General features: G+C 33.7%; 1 protein-coding gene across 8 annotated transcripts; it reads right to left on the reverse strand.

Annotated features, from left to right (window-relative positions):
* Window positions 1-2205: 2205 nt before the first annotated feature.
* On the reverse strand, window positions 2206-11591 carry LOC129291122 (DAR GTPase 2, mitochondrial-like). 8 transcript variants are annotated; one of them, XM_054928299.1, is made up of 11 exons: window positions 11500-11591; window positions 11147-11210; window positions 10983-11057; window positions 10200-10340; window positions 9596-9700; window positions 7315-7392; window positions 6201-6342; window positions 5990-6060; window positions 4835-4931; window positions 3692-3894; window positions 2206-2711 (listed from the first exon to the last, which is right to left on the reverse strand). In XM_054928299.1, exons 2-11 carry the CDS (start codon window positions 11204-11206, stop codon window positions 2454-2456), a joined length of 1230 nt encoding a protein of 409 aa, XP_054784274.1. In that variant the 5' UTR covers window positions 11207-11210; window positions 11500-11591; the 3' UTR covers window positions 2206-2453. The 8 variants fall into 8 exon arrangements, with proteins under 8 accessions (XP_054784274.1, XP_054784275.1, XP_054784279.1 ...); XM_054928306.1 differs by having other exon boundaries at window positions 2568-2725; XM_054928300.1 differs by lacking the exon at window positions 10983-11057.
* Window positions 11592-12213: the final 622 nt, after the last annotated feature.

Consider the following 12213-nt stretch of genomic DNA (forward strand, 5'->3'; position numbering starts at 1 on the left):
AACTCTTGTAAATCTCAAGTTGGTTCGACCTTCTGCATATTCACTCATCAAATTAAATTCTAATTTTTTATTAATCCTAAATCTTTCTATAGTTTCTAATTCAAATGCTTGTGCTGGTGTTATTTCATGATATGATCAAAACATGTGACTAACTTTAGGAGGCTGGAGGTCATGATTGTGATTTAGAAAAACTTCACTGATTTTGTATTTTCCATTTACTTGTATCTCATTCTAGCTTTGCAACCCATTCTTGACTTTGGTCTAGAATTCTTTTTGTTCTTATCTCATTTGTCTGGTTTTCACACCCCCTCTTCACAACAAACAAATAAGTTGTATGAATATGATGTATCTTTTCTACTCTTGCTAAATTTCTCTTTTCGAACACCATAACCCATTCTACTGGCATAATTTCTCCAAACTTTCCATGACTCTTCCATATTTTCAAACTCAAGATTAAGTCTAAATGTCAAATTTATATCCATTGTATAAACCTGTAACAAGTAAACTGGTTATAAATAAAACAAATATACTTCCATAAAATAACTTCCAGCATATATAAAAATATAAGGAAGAAGCAACATATATATAAAATTCTATCTTGATAAACTTATTAGAAAATGAAAGAAGTAACCTTCGATAATAATCAGTTCGAGAAAAATGAAAATATATATGACCTTTTCGTTTTATAAATGCAAAGACCATTTCCTCCGATGATAAGAAGCACCCAACTTGTAGAAATACAATTCTAGTCATTGCCCTTCTTTCTCATTGATGAAAATAACAAGATTTTACTCCCCAATGTATGATTTCAGCAAAATCCTTTTTCCTTGTATGAGAATTTCTTTTTATACTCCAGCAACAATTTTTTGGAGGTAAAACATGAATTTCCCACTCTGGAACCCAAGATTTTTAACAGAAGAGTGAAAAACAATATAAAATTATAATGAAAGGCTGTGATTGTGTGGAGAAATGGATGGTTCAAATTTTCTTTTATAAGTAACACAGTATGTTTCTGGGTCGAAAGAGGCACGATGGAGATTTAAGTCGAAGGATGGAAGCTGCCGCCTCCTGAGCCGGAGCTTCAACTATTCTTCTATTACATATGATATATTGATTGCACAGTATTATAAAGAACGATCGTAATTCATGTTCATCTCTCTCTCTCTCTCTCTCTCTCTGTGGGGGCAGGGGCACCATGCAACTATGGCAAAGTATGCAGGAAAAAATTGTTGCGTTAATTTTATCTTGAATTTTAGTAATATATTAAAAGTACTTGTGGCCTAAAGGATGAAAATATCAAAATTGGCAGGTGAGGCTTCTAGTGTCGAGTTTTTTTTTTTTTTTTTGTGAGATCTAACATCCCAAATTTTTGATCTATATTCAAGACTCTAGTTCAAGACCTCTGAGTTAAGAAATATCAACTTCCTTACATTTGATGGTCTAACGTTTGTTTTGTTAAAAGCACGAGATCCACAAAATCTAATTTACGTAGAAGACTAGACTCAAAAATAATCATTGTTTGGTTTTTTATTATTCCAGTTATCATTCAAAAAAGAAAGAGGGGGGCGGGGAGAAGGAGAAGTAGAAGGAGAAGAAAAGAAAAGAAAAAGGTATGAGAGTGCATCTTAATCCCTTCTTCACTAAGACCCAAGTGTATGCTCACTGTAAAAAATGCATCTAGAGACGTTCACAAACTCGATTCGGTAATTGTAGACCAAAATTAATCCAACCTGAGTCCTACCTATTGGATTTCACAAAAAATAAAAGATTTTATCCAGTTAAATCTTATTCAATTTTGAAGTTTCTTTTTGAGACTTCCATATTTTATTTTCTTTTATTTTACAAATATCTCTTTCCCTTTCTAAATTATTTTGTATGCTATTTTAAGATAAGAATATTGAGCTCCAGAACATGTTAGTAAAAATTAACTCAATGTCATCATATAATTATTCCAAAATTGTATTTTTTTTTTTTTTTTATCAAACATCAGCCAATAAAAACACTACCAAAAACACCCTGGAGATACCCACAAGGCCACCATTGATAATAACATTCCCACATAGTGGGGTGTTCAGATTAGTCTGGACAGAAAGATGATATTTAAGTTTTCCAAGATACCGAGCAAGGGAATTAAAAAAAAAACATTTTTGACTTTAATTAAACTGATCAAACAACACTAAACCAACAATTGAACTTATTATGACGTAAGGGGAAACACTTCATTTAATTTTGCTTGGTTTTGGCTTCTAACAGTTTGATTCAATTTTGAATTATCCTTAAATCCAATGAGCCGCCTATATGGAATCCACTTCCTCTCTATTTATCCCATTCAAAAGTAGACTATCAACTAATCATCAACACAGAACATCAAAATTGTAGCAAATTGGACTGTCAATAACCATATAACAATGCAGCTCATTTCTCAAACTCCATATAAAACATAATGTCTATATCTAGTTAAAGTGGATGCTTCCAGGAGGAAGATCTAACATATAATGTCCAAGACGCCCGGTACGGAAAAGATCAAGCAGCTTCTTACCAACCTTGACATTAGCCTCTTCAGGACATTCAGAAGAAACATGAAATACCTTTTGCAATGCTCCAAACTGCATAGAAATAAGGGTTTCCATCTCCTCTTCATCATTTGTATCCCCTTCATACGCTGAAATTGTTTCGAAGAGGGTTTGTCGAACATACCGAACTATGCAGTCCTGCCAAATGCAATCTGTGAGTTTATTCAAAGGAAATCAAAGACTGTTCAAATAATAACCTTATTCATCAACCTTAATTGAAGACAATGGGAAGTAATGTGTTGTCAATTATCCCTGTACACTAACCAACTTCTGTTGCACTGGCTAGCATAATATTATAAACTTATCTAACTTCCTTGACAATTATAACATGATAAGGAGATCTTTTGCTAGTTGAACAATCATGTAAAATGTCATTCAGTAAATTTTCCCAAGAAAGGAAAAGGAGAACATGCGTGTGTATTATAACAATGTCATCCAAAGCAAATTTTCACTATCCGGTGGTAAATCCTGTGGCTGGCTTTTCAACAGAGACCCATTTACACAGCCACAACATGTCATCGTTGCCTTGCTGCCGCCACCGCCACTGCAGTAACCATCACTGTCGTGGTTACCATTATTGCTTTCTTATCACCAACACTATTTCCATGTTACCATTACTGTCTCCTAAAGTAGATTCCTTTGTATCCTTTCAGATTTGACAATTTTCAGGCATCTTATCAATGGTATCACAGTAACTGATCTAAATTAAAAGGAATGCTCATTCAAGAAAATAATAATAATAAATATTCAAGAAAATAATAATAATAAATAGAAGGAATGGATCTCATTGGTCATTTGTCCCCTCCTTCTATTGATGGTCCGAGTGTTTTAACAGAATTGTCAAAGGTACTTTTATTTTGAGAATAGTTTTCTTAGATCGATTTTTTTTTTTTTTTGGAGAGACAGAATTTATTGATGAGAAAAGAACTGTGTAATAATGATGGAAAAGTAGCCTTCCCAAAACCATGAAAGCTTTTCTAGAGGATATCATAAAATATTGACATGATGCAAAACTAGAGACTAGAGGGAGAATCTTATTTCAGCTCTAATGCCCCCTCTTGCACAGAAAACTCCCAACACGAGGAATAAAGTTGAAGTTAACATCAAATAACTTAAACCTGCGTGTGATCTGTAGGGCTTTGTCTTCTCTGCTTCACATGCGATTCAGAGCTATTCAAAAACTCCATTGTACAGTCAAGAGACAGCATATCCTCATCCTTGCTGGATAAGTTTGCCCAATTCTTGTATTGTTCACTCCTATTGAGTATAGCTAGAAAGTATTGAGCAAGTTCTTTTGTCCCTATCAAATCCTTGATTGCTCCTGCTTGAGGATTAAAAAGAAAGAAGGGATTTAAGTAAACGAAATCTGCAGAAAATATGAAAATGCTGAACTATGAAGTAATCAGACCAAAACCTTGAGCAATGTGTTTGCAATATTTTAGTTTATCGCCCTTAATAACAATCATTTATATTATATACCACAGCATGTATTTTGGGAAAAGTGGATTCATTTGACATCTCAATTTTTTTAGTGCATGACATGATTAATAGGAAAAGAGGGTGTTTCCATAATGCATAGAGCATTAATTTTGCCTCTTTTCTTTTTCTGCACACATTTTAGCCATGAGTGAAAATGCTTCCTTCTCGAATTAGGGGGGCTTCAACAATACAGAGGAGAGTTTCAAAGGGAGCTTCCACTTTTGACATCGCAGCCTCAGACTCAGTAAAATCAGAGCCACGGACTATCACATATAAAAGCACATTAGGAACAGTAGAAGTACTTGTAGAAGCCCGTTTAGCCTTGTGATGTAATGGAAAGAAGAACTTTACTAAGGTTAGTCATGGGTTGACATGGGCTCTACCAAGGAATGGCACTCACCAACACAGGGCACAACATAAATAAATCAACTATGTTAAACACAATGCGATTTTCCTACAGCTTCTAAAGTCTTCATAAAACTAGATAGTTAATAAAGTTAGGAAGATGAAAGATAAGCCAAAATTGAATGATGGAGTGTGCTAGTCCTACTCACAGTTAAAAGCCATATGACCCATTTTTCAGGCCACATTTAATGAGCTTAATGTGAAGACCATCATAGAACCAAATCAATCTTTAGAGAAGTAAAACAAGACATTTAACTTTAGGGGACCAAATTGACACTGTATTTTTGGAGGATTATATAGTCACTTCAGTAAAAAGTCATAGCTGTAGATATAGAGCCACCCAAACTCAGGATAGAAGGAAAGTTAATGAAATATACCTGTTAAAATTAATTTAGAGCAAACATCGACATCAAGAATTTCTGGAGGTAAAACGCCTGGAGTGTCCAATACATAAATATTGGGATGGCTAGCAATCTGAATGAAAGATTTTCTAAGTGAAAATGAAATCACAAAAGAAATAGTATGCATGCAAATATGATAAGCGTTGGAAATAGTACGAATATGAAATTTTATTTGGGCGCATGAGTGTAATATTCGTTTCATTAGTCTTTTATGTCCAAATTGAATTTTTACTTCCTACAATGGCCCCCTATATCTTAGTTGTAATTTTAATCCTAGAATAGCCTCTCTTGCATCCATAAATACCATCTGATAAGCCACATTTCAATATCATATTCTATAAGACATTTAATTTATCAATCCAAATAAAGGAAAATTACCAAATTAAAAATAGGAAAGAGAAAATTCAAACTTGTGTTCAGTGGTACAAGAGATTAAGTGGGATCATGTGTTATCCAAAACAAAGCTAGTCAGAGACTCATAATTTTCATAAAACTTATAAGACGGTAATAAACAGCTTTGAGATTATTTTAACATGATGATATGGACTCCCTTTGGTCTCATATAAGTTATCCAGAAGAAATTAGGTGTCCTTTTTATAAGTCACTTTGCATTAAAAGACGGATTATTAATTATTAATTACATATAAGAGAGAGAGTATTTTTAAAGAGGATGCATTTAATAAAGGTAAACTGGGTGAAAAAATTTTCAAACAATACAAATGATTTAACTACCTCTTCTTAGTTCTAGTAAGGTAGTTAGAAATAAACTATATATGGGACCGAAGGGGTAATAAATAAAAGAGTGAGAAGTTAAGGGTAGTTAGCTTAGTTAGGCATCTAGGGACAAGCCATAGCCTATAAAAATGGATAAGCTAGTGATTATAATCAAGAATTTGAAAAAAGTTAGGTATTAAGTTCTATTCTCTTGTTACTCTCTTCCTCCCTATCTCTAGCCTCTCTTCTCTGTTTCCCTTATCTCTCTCTCTTTCTCTCTCCTTGCCTATCGTTATTCTATATCACAATATAGCAAAGGTGAAAACTGAAATCTGATTTAGTCCATTATATGAGTTGTCCATAATTTTTCTAACAAATTTCAAGAAAGCATAGAGCCAAAGAAAATAGAGGACCCACCTTAAAACTTCGTATATCTCTGGTCTCCCCTGGCTCTGGGCTCACAGTTGCATGCTTCAATTTTCCCTTCTCTAAAAAACAATAGACATAGAATACAAAGAAAACTAATCAGAAAAAACACAAATTTCTTAAATATATGCATGCATCAGGCTTCACAAAACTTTAGTATATGATCTGCTACTTACAAGCATTGCAAGGAAGTTTTAGTTACCTGCAGCACTAGTTCGGCCAATTTGATGCAAGGAGTTAGCAAGTGCTGACTTACCAACATTTGGAATACCAACAAGCATTACCGTCGCAGTATGATCAGTTCTCTTCAATTCTCTTACTTGATTTTGTATAAGGCTCAAAAACTGTCTGTAGCCAAGAGTCCTTAGATTACTTCATGATCAACACATCAATTAAGATATAAGGAATAGGAAAAAGGTTATATTAGCTTCATGGTTTACAGTGTCACTCTTCCCTTTGAAGCCATTTCCATTAGCACATTTCTAACACAACTAAACACAAGTAACTAATTCTGCTTGATTAACACGTCCCCTCACCATCTAAGATCTGATTACCAAAGCTATTTGTAAACCCTTAATGCCAAATCATTTCTAAGACAGTAAAATAGAGACTTCAAAGTTAATTTCAGTTTCTCAAGTTCTCCTTCTTCCTTACCGCCAAATCATTTCTAAGACAATAAAATAGAGACTTCAAAGTTAATTTCTTGAAGTCGAAAAGGTTCAGCTTTGCGTCATCTACCCAATGTTGAAACTTCGATTTTATCATATGTATCAAATTTTAAATATAACTACTTTTTACCATCCATAGATTATATTATCTGTAAAGCAGATAGTAATTCTCTTGCAAATTCAAATGTTAAATTTATCCATCAACCCTGTGCATTTTAAGCAAATTGGAAAAACATTTTTAAAAAGCAACAAGATATAAAAAATCATAAATAAATAATATCAAAAAACTTAAAATAGTTTTAAAAACTAATTATTCAGGTCAATAAGCCAGTCCCTGCCCCTACATATCAACAAGTTACTTTGGGGTAACAGGCCTCCTAAAGTTAAACTGAGCGGAGGAAAAGGCCGAAAGAATTAATGAAGGGGTAAAGAGAAAAAAGAATAGCAACAGCAGTACAGCAGAAAGCCAAAAAATTCTTGAAACCTGGAACTGATTATTATCTAGATTGTGCATTAAAGTTTTATCAGACTAACAACTCCCCCATGTGTAATGTTCTTTACATAGTCCTAGATATATACAATAAGATAATTCTTGAGCATCAGGAAAAAAAGGAAAACAGATTCATAGAAAAGGATCTTCCTGTTTACCTTCCTGATGTTCTCCTTGTTATGAGAATTGACTCCATAAGAGATGAAGTTTCTTTCCCTAAAATATTTCATCCATTCCTATTCACAAAATGAATTATGAATCATGACATTATTTCCAGTGGAAATGAAAGAGCAGGAGGGCAAGAAAAGCCAGAATGAATACATCTTCACTAGAAGAATTTAAGTATGGGGAAAAAATCCCCCACTTTTAGTTTTAGTTTTATGATGATAAAAGATCAGCACTGAATTTACAACATGAAAGAGTAATTTGATGAGAATTTTAAGAAGTACTTTCTTTCACATTTGATTCGGACCAAAGATTTTTTTTTTTTTTTTTTTTTTTTTTTTGGTGAATCAAAGAAGAAAATTTACAAGAAGGAAAGAAGCAGTACAAAGAGCAACGGGAATAAGGTAACAATACATAAACAAAGCGAAACAATAATCATAAAGAAAAAAAAAATTCTCCAATCCCTCTACCCGTCTACCAAGGACATTACCAACAACACAGCAAATGCTGAACATCAAAATAGGCCACAACAAGCATATTGCTTTAAATCAAGACCAGGAACGAAACTTCCTAAGACGATCCAAGCATTACAATCCAACATAGGCACCGCAAAGCATGCATATCTCTCCCCACTCACATGCAGGGGAAAAGATGAATATAACAAAAGAAAAACTTGAGGCCTTCTCAATATCCAACCAAAGGCAATAGCCATACCATCAACAACAATAGTGAGTTAAAAAAAGTGTCATAAACGAAAATCTTGAAGCATTCCCTGAATTTAAGCCTTAGCTTCCTGATTGACAGCAAGATAACAACTGAAGATGAATGAAAGAAATAGAACAAAGAACAATTACCTCACATGTGACTGCTGTCTTCAATATTCTAGGTTGCATAGATATGGGTATGAGTATCCAATAGGATACAGCATGATACAGCAATACGGCAAATATTCAAAATTTTACGATACAGGTACAGGGATATTTATAATACATTTTCAACATTTTATGATATAGATATAGGTATTTTGATTTTTAAACAAGAATTTTTAAAATAATATAAAGATATTTATAGCAATCAATCAAAACATTAAATATTTTTTAAGTTTTTAAGTGATATAGTAAAAAATTATTGAAAAAAATTACATTACAAATGTTAAAATATGGGACACAAATGCAAAAGTATCCTACAAGTATTATATCAAATACAATACATTTACTTTTTTGAAGTATCCGTGCTTCATAGTCAATATTCTAGTTACTTACTACCACTTATTATTTCTGCCATAAAGAATTGTCATTATGTCACTTACTTTAACATGCATACCCGTGCCAGTTAGTCCCTTCCATCAATAATAACATTGAAATTACTTTGGTTCTTCTCACAAAAGACAAAACATAAAGTACCTCCAAAAAATTTCGCATCATGATTCAAAACCAAGTTTAAGCAATATTTCAAAATTTTCAGGTTTTTCAAATTGATGTTGCTACAAACCATTTTAACTCAATTACTGAGGGGTTTCTGCACCCGTACTCCTCAACAAAACAGCATAGTCAAGAGGAAAAATAGACAACTCCTTAAGATTTCTCTACTTCTCATTATTATAAATAATGTGCCTAAGATATTGAGGGGAAGCCATCCTAACACACCCTACCCCATCAACTGAATGCCGTCAAGAACTCATAAATTTGATTCTCCATACGTTCTCTATACCTTTATGGATATTAGCTCCCTTGAAAAGGTATCATACTAACCCAAAACTCATATTTAGGGAGACAATCCAACCATTAAAGAGGAAAAACATAAGTTGTGGGGCCATAACTCACAACAACTTAGCCTATCCCAACCTCCTTATTCGAATCCAAATTTATGACCAAACCAGGGGTACCTAAGACATTAACCCAGAAATTGACAAGCCATTAAGGAAGTAATCACAGAAGTCATAAGCAAGCTAATCAGAACTGCACAAGGTCACCAGTAGAGAGTTGACAACCAAAACTGAATCCACATTCAATAGAAAGCACACAAAGTAGCCATAGTGACAAATTTTTTAGGCATACAATGATGAATTGAGTTTATCAATCATCGTCATTTTTTAACTTTTTTCCTTCATCGAATGTTTTTTTTTTTCTCCCAATCATAAGTATAGCCAAAACATTTTAACAACATAAATAGAATTGAATGCATCCAACAGAAGAATCAATATCAGTAATTTGAGTAATCACCTTCTGAAATCCAAATGCCAAAATCAATGAAGCAAGAAGAGGCTTAGATCACCTGTAATTTTGATTGATCAGCAAGATCCATTTTGTTCAATGCTATAATGTTTCTAGTGGAAGCTGGGTAGTTTCTCAATATCTCGCATTCTGAAGACAATGGAATCTAAAATAAGAGATACAAATAATAAATAAGTTTTTTACCAGTATAATAATAAATAAGTTTAAAAAATGAAAATAAATCTAAATGTTATTGCCTACTTAATGTCTATCCTGAAGTAATTTAAGAAACCAGATAAAATGCATGAGAAGAAACCAAGGCTTGGGGAAAAAATCAACAACAAAGAAAGATTTTTGTCCCCACTTGATATGTCTGTGTGTGTGTGTGTATAAAGTAAAATTAGAACATATCAATTAACAAAAGTATTAAAAGGGGGGTGGGAAGACAGAGCTTTCAAGTTAGTACAGCAAAGCATCATTGTAATAAACTCCATCAAATTTAAAATTCACAGTAACAGTGAAAAAGTAAAAACTACAGATTCTATAATGGGAAAATCATGACTGAAAATGAAAACAGAAGCAAACGCCGAACTAAATGAAATTTGATCAAACATTTAAAGGAAAAAAAATCTTCAGTAGACAGAGACCATAAGAAATGAGACTACCCTTGCATCTCTGAGTTCCACAATAAGATCAACCAATTGAATCCTTTCTGAGATGGCATGAGAAGCAGCAGCCATATGAGGACTGTACCATAGTCCTTGTATTCGTTTCTTCAATTTTAAGTCCTTCATTGCTTTGCCCATCTGTCTCGTTAAATAATTTGTCCCCATGTCAGTTGAGTAGCATGAGTCAATAACGAATGCAATGCAAGCACAATTGCAATTTATGCAGATTCTTGAGGCCTTATTTGGCACACGAAAGAATAGAAGGCCAAATACAATAGGGACACCAGGTGCAAAATGCAGTTCAAATAGACCTGATAAGAAAGAAAAAATGTTCATCATTAGTTGGGCAATAGAGTAATACGAAAGATAGAGATCACCCTGTCCTGCCCTTGGCTGGTGCCAACTATATTACATCAAATTATGCAAATGCCTTACCTATCTTGGACTTTTGCAACACCAAACGGGTTTTAAAAATTATTAGGCCTATGAAACTCCAAAATCGACCCATAAAATTCCACAATAAAATTATTCCAAGCGAACCTCAAACCTCTCTAAATGGTGCGAGAAAAGTAGTGAGTTTACCATTAGTCTACCATCTACAAAAGTTAAACCTTTTCAGTTTCTCCTACCATCAAACTTTCAATCTAATGCACACATTCTAGCCTCAAATCATAACAGAAAATTGCGCTAAGTTGGCTCCTGAAACAGAGAGAACTTGATGGTAGGAGAGAAGAAATTTACCTACCAACTATAACATCAATTCTTCTTCATGACTATTACCTCTCCTAGCACCTTAAATCCATGCTTCCACCTAATCATCTTCATCACTTTAGTCCCAATTTTTCCTCTCCTCACCTCGAACCACAACGAAACTCGCCCATTAAATAATCTAATCAGCACGACTCAAGGAAAATAAAAAAGGAGTTGAGTTCAATGAAGGTTACCGAGATTTCACCCTCAACAAGCTTGAAATTATCTGCAGTGCTCTTCCTTAATTCTAGCATCCGTCTGGTAAGAAAATGACTGTGAGAAAGAGATAAAAGTAAAACGCAGCAGGAAGTACATGCTGAAGTTATATTAAAGTGTAGAAAGCATGCACGAAGCCTTCTTTATCAATCTAAAAAGCTTCATTCCCAGAGCTCATAAGCAGTATATTGAAGCATCCTTTTCTCTTGAAGGCCTTACGAAGAGCGCCAGAATTTGAAATTACAAAGGCAGTCTATCAGGTAAGACATCAAGAAAGCAGAAGAAATTACTAAAGGATTAAGAGGAGAGTGATAGAGACAAAACCACTCGCCTAGTAAGATTGAGCTGAGAACACCGGCTAAAGGTTGATGGAGAACGGAGCGGCAGCCGGCATATAAACGCGTCTTCAGTGCGATGCAACTGATAAGCACCACCAGTTCCGCGCACCGTTTCATATTCAAAAAAAAAAAAAAATCTGGGCGCACAGATTGTCCACATATTTTTTAATCAATTGGTTCTACATTAATCAATTTAAATAGTACAAATTTAATTCAAATATCTTGAGTAAAAACTGAATATCCAATTAAATAAACAAAAAGGTACAATAGACCAAGAAAAAGTAAAAGCATCTATTCTATTTAAACATCTTCCACTCTTATAATTGAAAGTGGATGATGGTCAAAGAGATAAAAACAAGTGTTCATAATGTGTGCATATCTGGCAAGGGAGTCAGCGTGTTTGTTCAAATCGCAATATGCATGGTTAAAAGGGTAAACGGATAAAAATACACATAAAATAGTCAGCCAGGGGCACCTAGCATCCTAAAATGAGAAAAATGACAAAAATACTCGTAACGTCATACAAGTGGGTGCAAAAGTGACTAAATTGTTAACTTTAACCATTAATGCTGACTATACATGCCATATGTTGATAAGTCATATTTATTATGTAACATTTGGAATTTCTAATCCTGTATTAATAATTGATTAAGAATGAATTAGTGATTTAATGTAGGAATAGGATTTCTAAGTAGTAAAGTGTTATT

This window comes from Prosopis cineraria, unplaced genomic scaffold, assembly GCF_029017545.1.
Source record: "Prosopis cineraria cultivar Desert tree isolate PC_DT_omini unplaced genomic scaffold, ASM2901754v1 PC13, whole genome shotgun sequence".
In the NCBI taxonomy this organism is placed as follows: Eukaryota; Viridiplantae; Streptophyta; class Magnoliopsida; order Fabales; family Fabaceae; genus Prosopis; species Prosopis cineraria.

Excerpts from the sequence above, each read along its gene's own strand:
- LOC129291122 (XM_054928299.1), bottom strand. The coding sequence starts at position 11,206 with ATGCTAGAATTAAGGAAGAGCACTGCAGATAATTTCAAGCTTGTTGAG. Across the intron at positions 11,058-11,146 it reads TTGTTGAGGGTGAAATCTCG|GTGAGGAGAGGAAAAATTGG; the intron begins GTAACCTTCATT and ends TTGTGGTTCGAG. Across the intron at positions 9,701-10,199 it reads TGGAACTCAGAGATGCAAGG|ATTCCATTGTCTTCAGAATG; the intron begins GTAGTCTCATTT and ends CTCTTATTTTAG.